General features: G+C 38.4%; 1 protein-coding gene across 4 annotated transcripts in view; it reads right to left on the bottom strand.

Annotated features, from left to right (window-relative positions):
- Nucleotides 1-20,620, bottom strand: part of Cpeb4 (cytoplasmic polyadenylation element binding protein 4) — a 64,921-nt gene extending 44,301 nt beyond the window's left edge. For 2 of the 4 annotated variants that reach the window (XM_074058614.1, XM_074058615.1), the window contains exon 1: nucleotides 18,037-20,620. In XM_074058614.1, the coding sequence (XP_073914715.1) occupies nucleotides 18,037-19,161 (1,125 nt within the window). In that variant the 5' untranslated portion in view covers nucleotides 19,162-20,620. The remainder of the gene's footprint in view (nucleotides 1-18,036) is intronic. The other 2 variants (XM_020183742.2, XM_020183751.2) reach the window with 1 other exon arrangement.
- Nucleotides 20,621-23,728: the final 3,108 nt, after the last annotated feature.

Here is a 23,728-nt window from a genome sequence, read left to right as displayed (position 1 = left end):
AGATATGCCACGCTCAGAAAGACAAATATCACATATTTTCAGTTTATATTTGGAATCTAGACCTAAAAATAATAATGTGACATGATTGTAAAAGGGAGACTGTTTGGGAGAGTACCAGTGGGAGGAAAGAAAAAAGAGATGGTGACAGGGGGTGAATATGATTGAAGTGCATAATGAAATATGTGTATATATGTATCTATATTTCATACTTATATATATATGAAAATAGTATAATGAAACCCACTAAAACTATTTAAAGGGGGAAGAGTAGGAGTGTTAAGAAGGAGTAATAAAGACAGTGTGAATTTGATCACACTACATTATATGCATGTTATGTAAATATCACAATGAAATCCCTTTGTACAATTATTTGTAAATTTTTTATTTAAATTTTTTTTAATTTAAGGATTTCTTTAAAAAGAACTAACAACACACATGGAAAGTAGACCACAAAAATCCCACAAAATACATAAAAATGAATTTGGTATAATCTTCCCTTCTCTGAGATAAACTAAATAGGGAATATGAAGCATGGGCACTGCTCTCCTTACTGTGACAGAGGCTCCACTAAGGACAGGACAGATGAGCAACAGAGGACTGCTAAAGCATGACCTGTTCCTCCCTGCTCCCCAATACCACATGGTTCCAGGTCTCCCAAGAGTCCAGGCATTACTTCTGACACATAAGGACAGAAGGACATACTTATCAGAGTTAGTATCTGGATGAGAAATCCAAAACACCATCTCAATTCTTTTTTACTATTACAACTATGAAGTAAGACTTAATTTTGTTGCCACTTAAGTTAATTAGAAAGAAAGGTATGGAGGACATTGCTGGTCTAGCCCTGGCTTAATTAAGTGCATTTCAAGAGTTGGTGAGGGATCCTAAAATATATAATGTCCCAAGTTCTCTGACATCCCTTGAACAAAGGAAGTTATCTAGCAATAACTAAAATTAAAGTTTAGCCTGACAAGTTAAAATTAGACAATGAAAACATTTGAAAATTAAACTGAGGAAGCAGTAATACATGCTCTGCTCCCTCACCAACATACACATACATACAGCCAAAGGCCCTTACAGAAGAAAGGGATTCCGTGGGAATCTGATAATCAAGTTCCTTGAAATATTTCCATAACTTTCTCTTCTACTATATTTGCTCGTATACTACTTTTTATTTATCTTATTTATTTATTTATTTATTTAGTGTTTTGGTACTGGAGAGTGAACCCAGGGCCAATGCAGTCTAGCACACACTCCACCACTGAGCTACACCCCCAATCACTGAACACTTTTTACTCAAAGCTTTGGCTCGCTAAATAAATTTACCCCCTAATTTTATCTCCTTCTCCCTTTTATTAACTTCTTGGCACCTCACTTTTCTCCTTTCCTAGCTAACTTCTAGAACCTCTAAGCTGACAGAGCATGACTTCCACTTGAGAGCATTTTTGATAAACCTGACAATTCTCTTTTGCACTTCTATAATACTTTGTACTCTGAATGATTATTAAGCCTTCCCTCATGTAGGGACCATGCCTCCTGACTTCACCCTACCATGTAGATACTCAGAATATTCACAGAATAAATTGTTCTATGATAGATTCCTTATTTCTGCAGTTTGAGGAATCCAAGTGCAGTTACATTTAGATCTGATCCAAAGTATGAGAGTATTACAGTTTTGCTCCTAGGGGTGAGAGGGTGAGAACATGCATAAGGACAGGGAGCAGTGCCTTAACATGTTACTTGCTCTAGGGTGGTGTTACTCGCTCTAGAACATCTTTCCCACTTTTGCCTCCTGATTCTTCTCCTCAATCAGGTCCACAGAGAATTATAAGAACATGTGGCCAGAATCAGAATTTCTAAGAGTTAGTAGTCATAAAAGGGAGAGACTACTTTTTTAATACTCAGATGAAGCACTGCATCAGAACCCTTACTGCATTTTCTTTTGTAAGTGATGTGGATCTGAGGCATAACTTCAGGTTTAGAAGTCAATACAAAGCTACTACTCATTATGTAGTAGCTAGATTTGTCCTCCTTTCAGCGATCTATGAGCCAAGTGTACCTGGGCCATCCACCATATCCATTGCCAACACAAACAAGGTCAGAATGTTCCGTTACCGTCCACTTGCTGTGTCCTCCCCAAGGGCAGGAACTACATCTTACATCAATTGTTCTCAGTGTGTCTACCTCACACAGGTGACGGTGTGCTAAGAAAGCCATCACCTTAGCCCACAGGATTGCAGAAGGGTCTGAGGAGGCAGGAACTCCCTGGCAGATGATCTTTGTTTAAATATTATCATTTTCTATATGACCATGATGTGATAAGAAGCATTGTACCACATTTCTGCATCAAAAACCTTCTTTTAGAAAGCATGCAAGTGTGTGCCAAATCAATGAATTGATTAATTCCTTCAAGTAATTTTAAACGTTTAAAATATTTCTTCTCTACTTACTTATCTTAAGGTTTGTTTATGTATTTCCCTTTCCCACTATAGAGTTGTATGTTTTCTTTTGCCAAAATAAATAATGGGACAGACAGTCTATTATTCTTTTTCATAGAACTAGAGCAATATGCAAACTTGTAAATTTCTGAAACTTGCATTTTGCTAATTGCTGAATGAAGAACACTGGAGAGGAGTTGATATAAAATTGTAACAGAGTGCTTTTTGTTTGGTTTCTTTTCTAAGAGCTGTTTCTAGTAAGTCAAGAAGGCTTCTAGGTTTCTGAATGGGATTCTAGAATTTAAAGCACTTCACAGCTCCCCACACCCAGAGTACATTGCCTCAAACATAGAGTCTTACTGAATTTAATAACCATTGGCTTCTCACTGGCAAAGTGCATTAAGATTAAAATCCTAAGTGTAAATTTAAAATTTCAGTAATATTTGTATTAGAGAAAAAATACCCTCTATCATTTCTACACTCATGCTTTATTCCCTTTAATTTTTCATGATTTAAATACGGGGACACAAGTGAGTATCAATACACAAATTCTGAGGTGCTGAATCTCAGACTCAATATGTTAGGGATTCTCAGGCTTTATATGAATTCAGAAGGAAACAGAACCTCAACAGATTGCTGACAATTTTATTAAAAGCAGCGTATAAGGCCCAGTGGCACAACTCTTGCCAACTCTAGTAGTCTTCCTCACAACCCAACCTTAGGAGCCATTAGACTTACTATAAACTACATTAGTATAACTTTTATTCTTATGCTATTCAAATAACATTTCTTATGATACTTCGGTAATTCAAAGAATTTAAAAGCCACATATTTTGTCAACTAAACATCTTGTGTCAGAGAGGCTCCAAAATTTGTCATTCTTAATTTATTCTTTCACTGATCTTTTCCACTTTTAACATCTAATTTTAAAATGCTAAAATGTGTCTTGTGCCAGTAGGAGGTAGGTAGAGGGAATGGAGATACAAATAAATCCAATGTATAAGAACAGAACAAGCAAGCCAGTTTTCCTATCCAAAGATCGGAGTTAAATAAAGGAATAAGTGGTTCCATTTCTATATTTCATTCTTCAATCTTTGCTTCTTTTGATTGCTTATTGGACCAAATATAATTACTGATGTACTTTCTAGAACCCATTTTCTAGAAAGTAAACTAACTGTAAGTTAGAAAATTTGTTAAGTGGTAGTTCTTGATTAACCAAATATGAACATCAGCACAAGCCTCTGTAATGGGTGTCACTAGGAAACCCCACTTGGGCAGAAGCACTACTAATTTACAAAAGTCTAGAAGAAAGGATTTGATTAGATCTTTAATGTTCCTAGCTCCAAAATACTTTTTTCTCTTCTTTTGCAGTACTGGGAATGGAACCCAAGCCCTTGAGAATGCTAGGATGCTAGGTAAGTACTCTATAGGAAGCAAAAATGTGGGTGAGGATAACGACTGAAAATTCATCACTTCTTGTCCAGGGGAAATGTAAATTAGTAGGAAAGTGAATCTTTGGAGTGTTTTTTTCTCTCTTAGTGCTGAGGATTAAACCCAGAGCCTCCTTGCACATAAGCAAGTGCTCTACTACCAATTATATTCCCACCCTTGTAAAGTCTTAATATTACAATCCATGAATTTTCATTATGCCATACAAAAAACAAAGTAACAAGATTTGGGGGGAAAATTACTTAAACAATTTGTTGAGGGGAAGGGGAATAAAGTGTCCTGATTTCAGATAAAAGATTGAAGAATCGCTTACAAAACAAAAAATTCCAACAACTCTATTTGCTTCAGGCCACCCTTGTCAGTTCCTCTTGGCACCTTAAGGGGGAGATGGGAGAAGGTAGAAAAGTAGAATTTCCCTTTATTGAGCATCAAATCTGATATTAGTCTAATACTTTATTAATGCTGTCTTAATTAATCCCCTACTCCTAAATTAGACTGTGTTAATTCCATTTTAATAATAAAAACTAAGAGCAAGGAAATTTACACAGTTTACTGCACAGATGAGTTACTGGAGTTTAGCACACAGTAGGGATTCAACCTGCTTTAAAGGTTGGGTGGACATGAATGTGCCAGCCAGTGCCTGGCAAACAGTAGGCACTGAAGTATTACTTAACAAAGGAAAGAAGGAACAAGATGTATAAGGGTGAAAGGATGATCACGGAGATCGAAAAACCTAAGAAAAACAGAAAGCTTATCTTTGTCCCCATTGGGATGACTGATAGATGTGACACACAAATTAGAGACCTGTGACCAGCTTATGTCCGATACCTATTCCCAATCACAGGAGTAGAATGGTAGTAAGAGTAATAGTATCAGCAGCTAACATTATACATCGCATGCATAATCTCATTTATTCCTCACAAAAATCCATGTAATTAGAATGTTTATTCAGTTGAATAAACTGAAACTTACAGTGACTAAATAACTTAATCAATGTCAGGTATGGAAAAGAGGGAGAATTTGAACTCAGGCCTTCTGACTGTAGAACAGGTGGGCTTAATAATCATTCATGAAAATAAAAAAGCACCAACTATTTTCAAGGCTCAGCAAGCACACTTTATTGCAATGCTTAGACCTCATTTCATTTTGTAATCTTAATTGGTATATTTAATATGTTGAGTTGCATGTCCGTTACCAATTGGTTTCCTTTCTGTCATTTCTATTTCAGAGATCAATTTCTAAAGGAAAAACTCTGCAATGCCACTATGAAAATCAAAGTTGATAAAAATAACCTTCTGACAAAACAAGGTGAATATTTCAAAGGGCAAGAGCCTTCCTTTTAATAATGGGTTGTCATTATGCTATGCACAATGCAAAATAACATGCTTTTTAAATTACTTAAAAATTTGCTGGGGAATAAAATGTCCTCATTCAGATAAAAGATTAAAGTATCTGTAGTGATTCTCAAAAAACACCTAAAAATCCTGCCTGCCATGGCAAAAGAATAAGATCTACATCAGCACATAGCTGATGACAAGTCTTTTCAGAGCATCCAGAAACAGCCACAAGGGGCATGCGAACCTGCTGGTCTATGCTATCAGGAAGAACTTTTTTGGAATGTGCCACAGCCACAATAATCATTCATGGCAACTTATTTTTGAGACAGGGTCTTACTGCGTTGCCCAGGCTGGCCTCAAAGCCACCATCCTTCTGTCTCAGCTTCCCAAGTAGCTAGCATTATAGGCACACATCCCATCACAATTGGTTGTGGCATTTTTTTTAACATCTACATGATCTAGGCCAACTTTATACACACACACACACACACACAACACACACACACTTGAGGATACATCAGAATCTTCTGAAGAAGATCTGGAGGTCTTCTTAAAACACAGATTACTGAATCAACCTCCATAGTTTCTCATTCAATAGGTCCAGGGATAGCCCAAGAAATCGTATTTCTGACAAGTTTCCAAGTGATGCCAGGAACTATTCTTTGAGAACCACTGAATTAAGCACCTCAATTCCATTCAACAGGTTAACTTCATTAGATACTTGGGAGTATGGTTTGTAGTTCATATCCTGATTGGCCAACTATATGCAGTCCAGATGAAATAATCTACAAGAATCTTTTAATGTGACCTTATAAAGAGAAGAGCTTTGCTCTCAAAACCTAAAACAAAGCTCTTTTTTTTCCAAACTCAATGGCATATACCTTGGGAAAACATTACAATCAAGTTCAATTTCAACCAGTAGGGAGTTGCTCTTCAAGAAACTAAGTGGTTCACCATTAATAAAAAATGAAATACAAACCTAGGACATAGATTTTCACTACAAAATTTTGTCATTGGCATTTATGTAACTGGTGCCTTGGGCATCTTTTTTTATTCAACAACACAGAATATTTGCCTTCAGGTATTTACTAATGATCTCACTCTCTCAAAACTGTTGCTCAAATGCCCTATAAGCCATCTCTATTCAAAAAAACAGCCTAAACAAAGGATATGCTAACTGCTCATCTATTAAGAGTCTTCTCATTTATTAAGTCCCATCATCAGAAAACTACAAAGGATATTCTGGTCCCCCTTCACTTGCCTTTATAGAATTGTGACAATATGATCTCAGATTTTAATAAGTAGGTAATATCAGTATCTACCATTTGTTAAACATCTAAGGATTTTCTTGAAAAATCTGCTATCAAGGAGAAAATTCATGATGTCTGTCATAACCCCATGATTGAAGACCCACAAGGTAAATTTCTCTGAAAAATGTTGGCTCATATTTAAAGGTGTGTTTATTAGAGAATGAGAGCTACACAAGATACCCTGTACCACTTGTGTTGGATGCTGGGATGTTGACTGTTAAGTGTTGGGCTCAGAGGTAATAATTGTCCTCAGCCTAAATTTTCTCATCTAAATATACCCCATGCTACCCATCACCACCACTTTATTATTAGTTCTTTTTATAAACTTGAGTTAGCATATTTTGGCATTAGTAGACTGGACCTAAGACAAAAAATGTAATTAACTACAGGTAACAAAATTATTAAAAGTCCAAGTCAAAATTCAGCTAACCCACCTTATTCTTCCTATTTCTGTAAAAGTATACATTACTGTGATCACTTCTTAGCCTGCTATGACTCTATAGCAGGCCATGGAATTTTCTCTTTCTGGATTAAACTTTTCCCTGGTCAAGATGGGAAAGGAAAATATTTTGGTTTAAAAGGAAAGTCTATGCCAGTGTCAGCTGCCAAAATAAATAGGAAGTTTGAAATGCCAGAAGAGTCCATAATTAATCAAAGTAAGTATAGGAGTTTTAATTTTCCAAAATGTAAATATTTTGAAATATATGGTATTTAAGTACACAGATCAAGAGTTGACTGTAAACCAGGCACTGGTAGTGCACGCTTATAATCCTAGCTATTCAGGAGGCAGAGATCAGGAGGATCACAGTTCAAAGCCAGACTGGGCAAACAGTTCACAAGACCCTATCTCAAAAACACCCAGCACAAAAAAAGGGCTGTAGGAGTGAATCCAGTGGTAGAGAGCACCTGCCTAGCAGGTGTGAGGCCCTGAGTTTAAACCCAAGTGCCACCAAAAAAAGTGTTCTGTATAGTTAACTTTCAGGATTCTGCTTCCAGATGACCCTCACCCCCAGTGCAAACAGCAAGTCCCTTGCACTCCTTAGCACTCTGATATTGTACAAACATCAACAACCTCAGTTAGACCTTTTTCCCCACAGGACCAACCTGAGCGCTCTCTTCTTCATATTCAGATTGCAGCATATGTACAGCATGCTGCGAAACTATCACCACCAGTACAGAAAGTGGCTATCATGTTCCTCCTGGCTAGGGGTTATGCGTCTTATATGAATTATGTATCACTCATATGCATCAGCTCCTCACAACCACCCTGTAATGTTACCACTCTTGTTATCCCCATGTTAGGCAAATAAAGCTGAAAAGTTAACTAATTGACCTCAAGGTCACACAGTAAGTGGTAGAAACTGACTTCAGAGAAAAAGCTCAAAAAAGTCTATCCAAATCAGTCTTATCATGACCTAGAACTTTCACTATTAAAACTGAGAAGGTATGAAATCCTTCATTGTATATACATGACCTGAATGAAGATGACAAGTGTAGATGAAATCGAGATGGTAATTATCTGAAGTAGGAGGAACCACATTTTTAGCACCCATATTTCTTAGCAAGTTCCTTTTTCAGTCAGTACTTTCTCACCATGACCTCTTCAATGAAAGTAAAGTGTCTACAGATCTTAGGTTACCAAGCGTTCCCAAGCAGAATTATAAACTGTAGCTAAATGAATGAATATCTTTAGTTACTAATCCGATGGATCAATACTATTTGGTTCTCCCTGATGAATCAGGAGATCTCTCCAGAAAGCCCTTGAGAAAATTATCTTGTACTTTACCTTCACTAAATAAAGCAATTCATTTTGAGCATTAGAAATCCTTAAAGTGATACTTTTAACACTTCTTGTTACCTTTTATTGGTATTAAAAAATCAAACTGGCATTATAGGCTCCATTAGTCAGTTTCTGGATTGTAAGACCTCTTCTTCTTCATGACTATTTGCTCATTCTATCCTTGCTTGGCAGAAAGAAATAATGAAAATCTATTATAAGACCTGCATTCAAATCACCACTTACTGGGCAAGTAATCTCAACACTGTAACACCTTGAGTTTACCCCTTACAAAACTGGTAAGGAATAAATGAGATAAAATATGTGACAGCACATACACAATGCCTGGCAGTCAGAACACATTCAGTAAACATCCCCTCTACCTCTTCTCTCTGGGGCACAATGGAAAAAAGCCTAAAACTCGTATTTTAAATTATGTATTGGATGTATCTGAATAATTCAGCTGTTCTGTGCTATTTCCTATAGCATAGACCATAGAGATAATTATAATAAGCCCAAATCTCTAAGTCTAAAAATATCAAAGATTTCTCCTACCTACCAAGCTATTCATGACAACAAGTTATTGGTTTAAGGAAGGTAAACAGTACTAAAACTCAGTCATGAAGAATGAAATCATAAACACCAATAAAGAATCCAGATACTGATGGCTCACACCTGTAATCCTAGTTACTTGGGAGGTTGAGATCAGAGGATCACAGTTCGAGGCCAGCTCAGGCAAATAGTACTCAAGACTCTATCTCCAAAAAATAACCATAGCAAAATGGACTGGAGGTGTGGCTCAATCGGTAAGGTGCCTGCTTTGCAAGCACAAAGCCCTATTCAAACCCAACTCCCACCAAAAAAAAAAAGAGTCAACAGGGTTCCTCTTCTCCATGTTTGCCAGGCCTGGTGAGGGTCCAGAGGAGTCAGCTGGGGATGCTCCACAGTCTATTTCTAAACTGAGCCTCGTGTCCTATAACTCTGAACAGTTCTTCCCTTTGTGAGCATTGACAATCATCTCTAAAAGCAACCTGTGCACAGCCTTTGTCCTCATGAGTCTCATTTCTATTATCTTTAGCCCTCATGAATCTCACCATCACATCTTTAGCTCTCCATTGTCCTGGGCAGAAGGCACTCCTCAACTCTCAAGCACAAAACAGAGGCCACCAGACTTTACCCTTCAAGAGGAGAAGGACCACACTTGCCAGGGTTATATATTCTTGGCCCACAGTTCATTGAAAGCATCAACCATTTGTGAATGGAAAAAGAAAGAAATGAAAAGGTTTGGTGCAAAAATAAAAAAGCCTTTACATTCCTCTTTAAAAAACAAAAATACAACCCCAAAACTCTTATTTGTCCTGGTCTTTCATTCTTCTTTCCAGAGGTCAAACCCATAGCAGCCTGAACCTAGAGGAAGACTGAGATTAAAAGAGAAAAACAGTATAGTCTCCTTCCAAATTTCTGATCACAGTTGATGCTTTGGCACATTAGCTAGATTTTTTTTTTTTGATGGCCTCGATGGAGATGAGGCCAGTTGGTATCCACAGAGATTATCACCTAGATGAGCAGGCAAACAGGCTAAGCAGGTACAGCAGACATGTGGGCCTTGCTTTAGTTTCTCACTATGGTTCTTTAAAAAACTTAAAAGCTATCTTTTATGTTTTGTTTTTTTAAAGACTCCTTATCTTTTAGAGATACAAAGTGAACCATTTACAAATGGAACAATGCCGTATCTGGGAATTGCTTCAAGATATATGGAAGTGGACAGTGTTAGGGTACAGATGAAAGAAGACTGTCTAAGAGCTGACATGCACCTGGGACCTCATGATACTATTTTATCTACTACTAAAAATGTTTGTTTTTCCACAAAAAAACCAAAAAAAAAAAAACCTGAAAAGACATGGTGAGGGAAACTATATCAAAAGAGGAGGAAAAAAAATCACCAGTTGGTCACTGTAATCTTCAAATGCATTTAAAAAAAAAAAGTACCATCTAGCCTGAGTCCCACTATTATTCAAGTACATTATAGCTCATTTATAAAATTCTTCTTTAAAATTAGCATAAAGTATCACTCACCAGTTATATACTGGTTTCACATTTAAAGGAACTGTGTGCTATTCACAAGACTTTGAACTAAGATTTCTATTGAATCAACAGAATGTTCTGGAAGTCAAATATCAGACATCTCTCATTTTATCCTTAAAACAACCAAAGAAAATAAATGTAAGAAATGAAGGATCAGGAAGGTAGAGTAGCTTGACCTAGGTCACATAGATAGTAAGTGGCAGAGTCATACTTGAAACCTGGATCTAACTTCCGTTATATAATTTTCTGAGTAGTAGAATTTTCTGAGTTCTTGTATTGAGGAGGAGGTGGTTGTTTTTTTTTTTTCTTTACGGTCTCCCACACAGTAAATGACAGCAGTTATTTTTATTGACTAGCACCATAAACCTATTGACTAGCTGCACTTCTCAATAATATGTGAAAGAGACAGGTGTTGTGGCACACAGTTGGAATCACAGTACCGAGGAGGTAGAAGCAGAGGGAATCATGAGTTTGAGACCCTCTCTCAAAAAAAAGAGCAAAAAAACCTGGAATAACTCTTATTAAAATGTCACACAATATTTTAATATAAATATGGATTTAAATTATATAATATGGAGGGATTAACAATAACTTACTTTAGGTCCATAAAAAAATTATTGGAATGTATCTGGTAACTATTCAGCAAATACAAATTTTCCAACCTACATTATGAAAAGTGCTTGTACAGTTTCAGGCTTTAAACTTTAATAATTCAGTCTGTAAACATGAGACAGGACCTATACATAGCTGATGGCGTTTTTCTTTGACATGTAATAGGACCTGAATCCTGTTCTCCATGGGTTAAAGTTTATCTTTGTGATACCATTTTGTCACATCATGTAAATAAGCACATGTTGTATACAACATAGCTTATACAAGTGTATATTTACAAATTTCTAAATAGTTTTGGAAGTTTCCAAGTATTTTATTAATGATCACATATATATATAGCTTTTATTATATACCTACTGTTGACTCTGTTACTTTGCCTTAATGCTTACCCAGCTCATGTATTAAAATGAAATACAACTTTAAGGTAGCTGATAATTTGTTTACAATGTTTAAGCGGAAAAAAATCCATGTTCAGTATCACTCAATGATTTGCACAGGTCAGAAACACATTACAGAACAGATTACCAAATCATCTTTGTGAGCATCCCAGGCCTGTTTTGTAACAGTAGGGATTCCATTAATGTGTGCTTAAAAATGAATTAAGATATAAAAACAATTCCAAGGATAAAAGTCAAACTATTCCCACTTCAAATCTATGGTACCATTTCCAACCCCGTCCCAAAAGGTTACAAATTTCCATTAAAATACTGTCTCCTTTAATGTATATAAAAGCAAAACATGTTCCGTATTTCCTCATGACGCAACTACAGGCAAAATCTTTCAAAATACTGAGAGATACACACTGCCAATGATAGTGAAAGTTTAAGTATCTTTACATTTATAAAACTTCCCTTCAAGAAAATTGATAGTTCAACTAAATGATTTATCTGTCATGGGTTGCATCTGTAGCTGATTCAAAAGGAGCACTCTGAGAAATAAAGCAGAGACAAAAGATAAACAATACTAAAAACTGTTCAAATTTTTTTCATAGGAACCCTACCTATTTTGTAATTACTTAAGTCTCATAATTTTACTCAATATTTGCGAGCCACAGTCTAAATTTAAAAAAATAAGCTACATAGTATGGTCACATTATCAAGGTACCTCACAAAAACCCTTCATCATTAGATATTATCTTGATGAGATATTGTCTCCCCAAATTAAAGGATTCACTCCAGCCACACTGATAATTAGAGTTCAAAGTCAAACTTAAGTCACTCTGGATTCGCAGTGCCTGCTTCCCTCTATATCACTGGCCTCAGGGAACAGCCTTTCTCAGTAACTATTAATATTTCTCATTCAGAAACTGATTTAAAGAAATAATCTATACCTGTATCTTTCTAGCCAATAAATATTTTCTGAAAACTTGAAAATGTAACTCATCCAGTTTCAATAATATAAAATGTGATGAAAAATGTGATGTGTCTAAATTAAATTTGAATATACGTATATATAAATAAATTTATCATGCCAAAAGCATGCTTTTAATTTGTGAAAGGCATCTTTGAACAATTAAACAAGAAATAAAATTAATATTTGCCACAAAAAATTAAAGTTCACATTGTAGGCTCCATGCCTTTAATAATAGTAAACATGATTTCTGGGCACTGGTGGCTCATGCCTGAAATTCTAGCCACTTGGGAGGCTGAAATTAGGAGGATTGCAGTTGGAGGTCAGCCTAGGCAAACAGCTTACAAGACCACATCTCCAAAATAACCAGACCAAAATGGACTAGAGGTGTGGCTCAAGGGGTAGAACACCTGGTTTTCAAGAGTAAAGCCCTAAGTTCACACACACACACACAATTTATTCTCATTCTCTTATCTATGAAGAGACCAAAAACTCAGGCACAATATATTGCAGAAAAGGAATGTGATAGTGGGGATTGTCAAGATTATTTTCCTTCTAGAAAGACAGAGAAAAGTCACAAAGAAAATGAATTTAGACTGTAAAATTCAAATGTAGGCAGATGTTAATATTAAGACTATTTGTCCCATTTCTTTCTCATGAACACCAAGGATCATTTTTTTAACCTTATGAACTAAGTAGTATCTTTCTAGTTGCAACTAGCAACAACCTGATATTCACTAGGCTTCTCCTGAAAGATGTTGGAGTAATGTGTTGCTCATACTCCAAGACTTCTCTGGAGACAAAAAGTAAAAATCCAAAAAAAAAGTATCCTAAAGTTAGTTTCAGCACTCTCAGGAAAGAAATAAAAGCTAGTTAGAAGCCCTTTTTCAAAAACAGAAATTTTATCTGGTAGACTTTCCCCAGGGTTTTTTTAGTATCTTAATTCTGTTAGAACTAAAAAGATCCAACCCATATTTTACAGTTTAAAAATCGTTTCTCTCTTTCTAAGTCAAACAAAATGTTTCCTATGCAGAAATCTTTCTTAGGACCATACCAAGAAAAAAGAAAATGGAGTGCGGTTGCACGTCAAAACAATTTCAGAAACTCACCACAACACTTAGGCCTGAAACACTGCATCAACTTTGTCTACAAATATAAAATGCAGTATAGAATTTTAAAGATCCATAAATTGACAACCGTAGGTGAGTTATCTAAGTGACATGAATTATTTGCCTGGTAAGTCAACTTAACAAATCTGTGAGCTGTACCTAAAGTATGAACAAATGGGACTCTAAGTCCTAAACTATTTTGCTATCAATCAAGTTTTAGGATAATCTTTGTGACATACAGATTTTCCCCATTTTCTGGTTCATGGCTAATGGAGGTGTGAACACAATTGAGCTGTAGATAACAGAATGTCAGCATACATACTAGACAATTCTCCTTTACTTTCCTGTAAGGGCAGAAGATCTAGGCAGCCCTCCAAAGAAGTGCTATATTCAAATATAATTATTGGCAGGTGTCCCAATATATTATTTGGTTTGGACATTAGAGTTCCAGGATGTGTTTGGCAGGACAGGTAGGATTTTTTTTCTCTTTAATGTAAAGGTCAAATCATGCCTGTAGTCACATGAAAATGGGCCCTTGTTTCTTCATTTTGAAATCAAGAAAATAAAATCAAAAGTCACAGGGTTAAGAAATTCTATATCAAAATTCCTTATACAGATTATCAAAATAGAATAATGAAACCTGTTAAAATTGTTTTAAACAGGGGGGAGGAAGGCTAAGAAAGAATAATAGGCTGAATTTGATCAAAGTACACTATTCACACATATGGAAATATAACAATGACACCCCTTTGTATAATTTATATATGCTAATAAGAAAACAAACAATCCTATATAGGAAATGCAAAAACTAGGCTTCTAGCCCAGTATGTGGTATACAGTAACTACTTAAAATTAAAAACAAATGCATTGACTTGAACATTAACATTTAAAGCTGATAAACAAATATATTATTTTCCACTCTCAAAACTTTATAATTAGCTTTTTTTTTTTTTTTTAAGAGAAGAACCCTCATTGTGTTGCCCAGGCTGGCCTTGACTCCTGGAGTCAAGAAATTTTTCTGCCTCAGCCTTTATAGCTTATAATCAGCTTTTGATCATTATGAACCACTAAAACTTCTTAGTGCTTCTGGGAGGTACTCCCCTAACTCCCTGTTCCTATTCATGACTATGAGTATACAGCACCATGCTAGCCTTTGGTTGAAGAGGTACCGCAGTATAATGGTTAAAAGCCAAATCTTGTGTGTGAATTATAATAGAATTTCTACCTCACAGGATTGCTGAATGAGTTAAATGAGATAATACATGTAAAACGCAGTAGGCATGTTAGCTATTATTAAATGCATATTAATTAGTTCAATGTGTCTGAAAATAGGATTTGAGGCATGCCATATGAATTTAGATAAAGTAGCTTTATGGTAAACAAAAATAATTTAGATACAGATTTTACTTCAAAATATTTCCAAAACACAGTTCCTTCCCCTATCAGTTATCTTGTGGGGGGGCATTCATATATTTAGAATCTCTGCTTATGAGTCATAAACATGGATAAAAAGGAATACTGAAATTGGACAAAAAAGGAATTTAAAAGTTTATCATGAGCTTGTACCCAAACCTGAAGTAACCAAATAAAAAAATCATTCTGGTTCATCTCAAATAAAAATAAATATTTGCCAATATCAGTTACAATTCAGGTAAATTATTTCCTTTTAATATAACAAATCATGCTTTGATTGAATACCAACATAATAATATGACCATGTAAATTCTATCTTGTAATTTCTATATTTCAAGATGTCGCCATGACACACTAGGAAAGTAAAAATAGAAATTGAAGTTGAATTGCTAATATCTATAAATTTTCTTTCCTAAAATTAATAGTGCTTAAATTATATATTTAAATAAAACAGGAGCTTTTAGAAAGAGTGTGAATTATAGTTGAAGCAATTTAACTAAATTTCACAGTGGTTTGTTTTAGAATAAGAGACTTGTGGGATCACATAGGTCATACCCCACACTTCATGAAAATGAGGTCCCCAAATGCTGACACTGATAAAGCCAAGACCATAACCTAAGCCTCCTGGATCCCCATCAAACAAATATTCCTTACAATTTCTTCATGTCAAATTTAACCAAGTAATCCAAATCAAACTCAAAAGGGTACTTTCTGCCAAAAACTAATTCAAAAGAATTATTGTTTAAAAAAAAGAATTGCATTCATTTAAGTAAGCACCACACTAGTCAATTTATGTACTTAGGATTTTCTTCAAATTCCCAACTAGGAGTTGCTTGTCATAGAGATTTTTTTCAAATCACTTATTTATCTTGTGACTTTCAAATCACCCTGTGGCTTGCTTTCTCTCCTGTCTACTCCTTCTCTGCAACAGTTCTAAAAATGGTGGAAATGGATTGCAAAAATTAACGATTTACTTTCTAATCCTACTATATTTGAGTCAGGTACACTGATCACCCTTTTACCAACCTCAACAGAATAGGGAAGAGTTAGTTTGTAACAACATCTTTTAGTATCAATTTTAATCTATTATTTTATATATCAGCTTAATTTCCAAAGATATCATCTGATCAAAAATATTTCACATGTTAAACACATTCCATTAGTCCCAGAGGGGAAAAAAGCTAATGTGCATTTATGTATATTTTGTCTTCTGAACTTTTCATTTTTTCCAAAACAAACTTTCATCATAAGTCAGTAAGCTGAGAACGGGAAATAGATCATAAGGTCACATAAATTCAGTCTGTCAATGTATAGTAGTATGAGCCAAATTTGATCCAGTTAAAATAATGCCATCTTAGATTTTTTTAAATTACCAATACATAAATAATTTATAAGTCACCTTTGTATTAAATTTATGTTCAAAGCAATATCAAAAGCAACTCTTAAAAAATAGACTTCATAGCACTGTATCAGTGTCTTGAATAGCCATTTCTCTGCACTAAAACATGATTACTTTTCTGTTTGAGTAAAAATGCTTATGAAAAGAAAATGAAACAGCTTTTTGATAGGCAAAAAACATTTTTTAAAAAAATTAAAGCAAATATTTTAAGATACATTGTACGTGAAGCCTTAGGAAAGGAACAGATTATTTCATTCTTTGGACATAGGATTCTCTTAATAAATTTTCCTTCCCCTAAACAAATCACTAATTAAACAGGTAATTTCATTTGTGCTAATATCATACTTAGAAACACTGCAACTATTTTATAATCTTTGTCAGCCCTTGCAGAAAGATATCTAAAATGACCCTTGAGCTGTAGCACATGTGTATATATATGTACACATGCATCTACATATATTTTAAGGTGTTTTTTGTTGTTGCTGTTTGGGTTTTGTTTTTTTGATTTTAGGGTTTTTGTGGTGCTGGAGCAGGAATCCAGAGCCTTGTGCATGCTAGGCAAGCACAGCCCCCTACATATTTCTAATCCTGGTTTTTTAACCTAGAAATCATACTTTTACCAGTTGTGTGCAATATCCTCACCTATAAAATGGAGATAATAACAGAACTTAACTTGAGGGGTTAGTTGTGAGGACTGATTAATGTTATTACCTCTATAAATTTTCTTAAGGTACATAAATGATCATACTCCCAAAGAATGCGAATTTCGTGGGGAAAGTAATGTTCAACTACTGATGAAATTCCCTTTATCTTCTTCCTACCAACTAAACTGGCTGCTCATTAGTTCCAAAATATCAAACAATGTGACTCCTGCCAGAAAAGGATATACTGGTAACAAGACAGTGATCTTTGCCTGGATCTATTTTTAGGAATGGTTTAATTACCTACACCCCTAGTGTTAACACTGGAAAATAAACAAATGGGTGAAAGGCATCACAAAACAGAGTCACTCGAGATCAAGGGCTTCATAGCATTCAAAAAGAAATGGTTAGCATGCTGGAGGGCCTAGGTTCCATCCCAGCACTGCAAAAAAATTAAGTTTTTTAAAAAGGGTGATGAAGAAAACATTTAGATCATTTCTGTCTCACTAGTAGTCCTTACTCACACAAGGCAGGCCAGAATTTGCAAAGAGCTTTGAGAAGAATTGTTGAATTGATCAATTCAAACTGTCTAGACTGCAAGGTTCCAGGTTTAAAATATAACCAGTGAGAAAACTGTAATACTGAAGTTGATTTTTACTGAATCACAAACAGTGCCAAAAGAAGTGACTGGGTTTTTTGTTTTGTTTTGTTTTGTTTAGATAGTTACTTCATATGAGCAGAAAACATTCATTAGTTTCCACAGCAAAATATATCTACATATTATTTGTTCTCACCTAAGCAGAGAAAACTGACCCTGCTTCTCTTGTCAGGCAAGAAAGGTACTATACTAAATAATTATGACCTCGCTAGCTGCCTGGTATTCATAATTATCCATGAAAAGATCAAGTCTGCAATTAGAAAATTGCCAAAGAAACAGATGAACATTTTATTCCAAATTATACTTCTCTTTTGTTAAAAAAAAATCTGGCAAGTGATTCAATTTGTCTAAGAAGAGCTCTGATGGGAATATGGACAATCCAAACTCTTTCATCCCACAGATATTACACCATGCTATTTTCTCATTCATCTTAATCTATTAATGGAACATTATCTTACCGGAAAAGGAAAAATGTTGTCAGCTCTGTTCAAGCTATCTTCCATCCAGGATTTAGGAGCAAAGGCAGAGCTGGGGCGGGCATACTTCTGGAGCTGAATATGATTGCTTGCAAAATTTTTCTTCAAAGGTGAGATGGAGTTCAGGGGTGTTATTCCACCATTCAGCCCTCTGCGGTGATCTCGGCCTTGGGAACCTCCCCAGCCACCATAACCGCCACCTCCTGGGCTCCAGGAGGAAGACGGGGTTGGAGAGGGACTCTGGTAGCTGCTCCAAGGAGAGGGGGGTTTGTTAAGATTATTCGCCAAGTGAGGCAGCTGGTTAAAAGCAGCATTTCTGTGTGGGAAGGGCGGGGGATGGGGACTGGCAGGAGACCTCCTTTGCTGCTGATGCTGGCTGTGATGATGCTGGAAATGAGGGTGATGCGGATGGTGCTGTGAGAGAGGCCCGATCTGTGGAGAGAAGCTGCCTCCAAAGCCGGGGCTGACGTGATGGGGGAAATTTTGAAACAACAGAGCACCGTTATTAGCCGAAGCAGCAGGGACCCCTCCCTGGTGAAAGAAACTTGCATCTTCATTGATTATTGTAGAGGAAGAAGGCGCAAGCGCTGCTGACCAGTTACTGAAGCCAGTGAGAGACGATGCACTGGATGTCAAGGGCTGGGTGGAATTGCCTAGCCCTGTGGCTTCTTGGTAATCAAACCCTGTCAACACTGGTGACTCGATTCGTATTTTCTCCTTCCCGTTGCCATTTTCGGAAGAATTGTCCCCTTGATTTTCTTCCGATTTTGCTTTCTCCGTTTCAGGCAGTATTCCAGCTTCCTGACCTGGACTTGGAGAAAGCTGCTGCTTTTCTAAAGGGTCTTGCTGTTCCTGTTGCTGACTTTTTGCTTTTTCTGACCCCAAGATCTCATCCTGAATATTATGGGTAGCTGGAGCAGGAAAGAGCCAAGCTGACCCAGCACTGCTGCCATTGGCAGCTGTGTTATTATTTATAAAAGCAGCAGGGCTGGGGGTGGCATTTTGGTGATGGTGTGGAGGCTGTAGATGTGGATGGAACCGGACTGGAAAAGCAGACTTATTCCCAGTATTGCTTTGCACTAGCACTCCAAACCCGTAATCCCCCATTTATTATTTTTAGGATCAGAATCTCACGATAAAAAAAAAAAATGACAACCTGATGTCTCACGCCTTCCCCGCACTCTATCCCAAATTTAAGTTGTTTGCTTGAAATGTCTTATTTATAGCTAACTCAAAGATCACAGCTTATCACTCTAAGTAGCTCTGATTTGGAATAATGGTCTCTCCGAAAGAAAAAAAAATTTAAAAATCTCTTAAAACACTGACATGAATCCAACTGGGTTTATTTCTAGGAGGGAATAAAAATGAAGAAGGTAAAAATCAAGTCTTTGGTTAGTAAAATAGGCGCTTTCTTTTTCCAAAGGAAAACGTACATGAATGACAAAAACACACCTTCTCAAGCATCTATGGATGTAGAAGAATAAGCATTGTGCGGAGTAAAAAATATATAATATATATATAATTTAACAATCACATAGGGTCTTCCTCAGCAGTTTAGATTCACATAAAAATTAGAATAGGGCTAAGGGGAGAGAATACGTTCTTCTTTTCTTGGCAGCTTGGTTTAAAAAAATCAGGAATAATTTAAGAACATTATATATTATATATTTATATATATAGATTATATTAGATTATCTGGGGGTGGGAGGTGAATTCCTGGTTGCGGGAGAGGAAATCAGCATTGACTAATGGGGGGATGATTGCAGGGCGTTTTCTGGCCGTTCCTGGTCCTGTCTCTGCTCTCTCGCGGGGTGCAGGTTTGACTCCTGGGGTTCCGGGTGCGGATCTCGCTGCGGTCGCTGTTCCTGGGCTCCCCCCGGCCTCCTCTCCCCCATCAAAGGGGTTGATGAAAAACACCCGTTTTTTGTTGTTTTGTTTTGTTTTTTTTCTCCCTCTTGGGGGTGTCGCGACCTGGGAAGGGTTTGCTTAGCGACACTGGACGCGGGCGAGCTGGTGGCCCGGGGGCGCGGGGACCGAGGCGGCGACCTGGAAGGTCCTGCGGTTTCTGCCGCTTCCCCTCTCGGTGGCTCCGGGGTTTTTTCCCCTCATGGGACCCAGGGGCGGTTTGTTCAGTTCTCTCAGTTCGATTCTCCGCGGGGGGGAGGGGGAGGAAGGAAAAAGGAAAAACCCACGGCCGCAGTTACTCGCAAGGAGAAAGGCCTCCCCCCTCGGCTCGCTCTCTCCTTCCCCTCTCCAACCTGGATTTTCTGTAAAACTATAATTTACAAGGCTTTTGTTTATCCTCACGGTTGCTGGGCCGTCGCCGCCGCCACCGCCACCGCCGCCGCCGCCGCTGCTTTACCCCGGTGCCCCGCAGTCCCAGCTGTCGTCGTTGAGGCTCTTCTTTTTCTTTCCTTCTTCCTCCTCTTCCTCCTGTGCTGTCGCCGCTGCTGCTGCCGCCGCCGCCGCCACCACTGCCTCCCGGTGCCCGGGGTCCCGCAGCTGCGGCTGAGTCCTTCTCCTCAGGACCGATCCGAGTGAAATGACAACCAGCTGGAAAGACCTAGAGACACTTCCGGTTCGAAGAGGGAGGGGGTGGGTGTCGCAGAGGACCCACCCACCTTCCGGAAGACCAATCAGCTTGTAAAATTCAGACGAGGTCACGCCCCCCAAACTCAGAGCTCCTCCCAGGAAGGTCGACAAGTTACCTCAAGAGACTCCCCTTCCGTCCTCGCCTCTCCCAGTGAGGCCGGGAGCTAGGAACCCCTCCCCCGCCCCTGCGCAGAGTGAGCGCAGCGCGTCGCCATCTTTTGTGTGGGCAAAGGAGTCCTTCGATGTTTATCTCCTCTAACTGGGCTTCACGGGAAGCCCTTATACGGACGCGCGGAAGCACATAGGCTCCTTGAACGTTGTGGCACTGAGTCAAGGTGTTGGGCATGGAAATGGCAACGCGTGAAACAGCTGGTAAACGAGAGGACTGCCCTCAGCAAAGGTGGTGCCCCAGGCGTCACGTGTTCTGGCCCGAACTCCGCCCCAGAGGGATCTGGAAAGGGAGGCGGGTTTTCCCAGCAGCTGTGAGGTGCCTATAACTACGTATGTCCTTGCCCAGAATGCAGACCTTAAGAGGGACTGTCCCTTAGTCCTCCTTTCCCCTACCCGCACCGCGCACTCTCCCATCCTTTCTCAGAGGTGCAACTGCTGTAGGCATGCATGGCTGAACTTCCCATCTCGCCTGGTTCTGGCTACCTTACACACAATACATAGGGACATTTTCCAAAAAGAAAATCTAATCATGGACCTCCCCTGCTCCTGTCTCTTCTATGGCTGCCCTTACCTTGAGAATAAAGGTCAAACTCCCTAGTTTCACATCCAAGTGTTTTCAGCTTGTAAACAGTCTTAACAATTCATCTCCCCCCAAAATACTCACTGAGTTTTTGCATGGCCTTTTTCTCTCATCACCACGTGGTAAACTTTAATTTTAGGAGTCAGTTCAAACGCTACCAATCGTGAATTCTCTCTTATAAGTGCCCCGGCCCTTGATTATCACAATGAATTGTTACAGTGACCTACGTCTTCCAGACCCGTGCTTGACTATGGGCTCTTTGAGGAGTGGGCGCTGTAGATCAATGGCATCAGTGTATGAATCCTGAAGACATGAATGGACAAACCAGCAACAGCGAAGTCTTTCCTAGGTGATAGCTTCAGTTTTCAAATCTTGCCTTCTTTATGGCGTTTTTGGAGCTCACATCTCAAACTTTCATCACATTAGCTATTTGTTTGCTGTTCAAGGGTCCTGAGGCTTGTTTTTATCTCTGTAACACTCCCACTACTGTGACCCCCATCAAAGTCTGGGGTAATGTCTTGCTCTTGGCACAAGCCTTAACGATATTGATTAAGTCTTCTCTTTTAGCAGGAAATGAAAAACAAGAAATCAGGGTAGAACCAGAGTGACTGTGACAAAATGCAGTGGGGAGGAGGGGAGCCAGTGAGACTTAAAAACAGTCTTATAAAACAATAGTAGTTTCCATTTCAATTCTATAGCCTCCCTTCAATGGAACCAACTTCTGGGTCTCAGTCTCTCAGTTCTCCAACACTTCTGTGTAGCTCACCTTTGTGGGCCCTTAACCAGAGACTTTATTCTGTTTCATTGTATCACAAGCATGAGTCTTGTCTGTGCAGTTCCACAAGTCCCTTGGGCAGAGGGGCTGGGTCTTACTCTATTGTTTATTCCCTACCACTGGACACATCCTGGGCACTTAGCTAGCTCAACCAGATGTCATTTCCTTCTGAATGACTTCCCTGACTTCCCTTTCTGTAGCATCAGGTAGATTCATCTTTTTAAATTATTGCTGGCTGTCAGTGGGTTAGCGTCTTGATGGCAGAGGCTGTGTCTGACTTGTCTTTATGTCCCCAGTGGCCAGTGGAAGGTCTGGCATGCAGGCCCCAGACTTGTTTACTGAATGAATGGATGGATGTTCCCGAGCCTGTAGATGGTTAAGGGTCTCTTGGAGCTACCAATACTGTCAGCAGCTAAAATGGCAGCCATAGCTTGGAGGGAAAAAGATTCTCTTTGGAACCAAACAGCCATGAATTTGAATCCCAGCTGTGCTATTTCATCATTGTGCAGACCCTAGGCATCAACTTTACAAGCCCTCCTTCCTCACAGATAAAATATGAAAGCTATTTTGTTCCCTCACTAGGTTTGTAAATTACATGAGATACATATAAGTGCGGGGTTCACAGGAGGTGTTCAAAAATGTCAGGTCCTAATTAACATATTAAGCACAGAGAATTACTTCATAAGCGTCTTTTGCCTAGAAGCAGTTACTTACACCAGGGATCCAGGAACCTGTCTTGGTTTGTAGAAGAATGAGGCACACCCAGAAGCCAGGTGCTTCCAAGTCAGTCTGATCTTTTAGGACTAAATCAATCAGAGGCAGCAGGTTGGGCTGGGATGATCACTGGAGACATCTGTCAAGCTCTGGTTAGGTACCAGGAGTGGCGAGAGGAAGAGAGAATCAATTCTCTTAGTTCTGTTGTCTACTCAGAAATCCAGGATATACACACAGCTCAGCGCACCCCTCCTTGAAAACATTCTGGCCTCAGAAACTGTCCCATGGTAACCATGACAACAATTCAGCAGCTCCATTTAGGATCTCCAAAAAGATCTCCAATTGCAGGATGAATGCTGGCTGGAACACTGCTGACTGAAGCAAGCCCTTCCCTCCCAGGAAGCATGCTCACCAGGAAGCTTTTAGGTTGCAGGAAAATCCAGCTCTGCCCAAGCATTAAGGTGCTACCAATATATGTATGTGTATATATATATATACATATATACACATACACACACACTCTCCCTCCCTGTCCAGTGCACCTTCAGAGAAGCTGTGGGTTGGGGAATGCCTGGGCCTTGCTGGTCGCTTGCCCGGCCCCCTCTGGAATTTGAAGTCAACTGCACCCCAATCCTGGAGCCTTCCAGGAAGCAGAGCATTAATGTCTCCTTCACCAGCCTCTTTTAAAGCTTGGTAGATGACATAAATCTCACACCATAATCGTACCAGGTGAACTCTGCCCCACTCAAGCTCTAATGTCCTCCACCACTGCCCTTGAAATATATGTCATCAGTGATCTCCCAACAGACCACACCCAAGCTACCCAGGAACCTATACACAGA

This window comes from Castor canadensis, chromosome 16, assembly GCF_047511655.1.
Source record: "Castor canadensis chromosome 16, mCasCan1.hap1v2, whole genome shotgun sequence".
In the NCBI taxonomy this organism is placed as follows: domain Eukaryota; kingdom Metazoa; phylum Chordata; class Mammalia; order Rodentia; family Castoridae; genus Castor; species Castor canadensis.
Note: the sequence above shows the minus strand (reverse complement) of the source record. Positions and strands in the feature narration are given on the sequence as shown.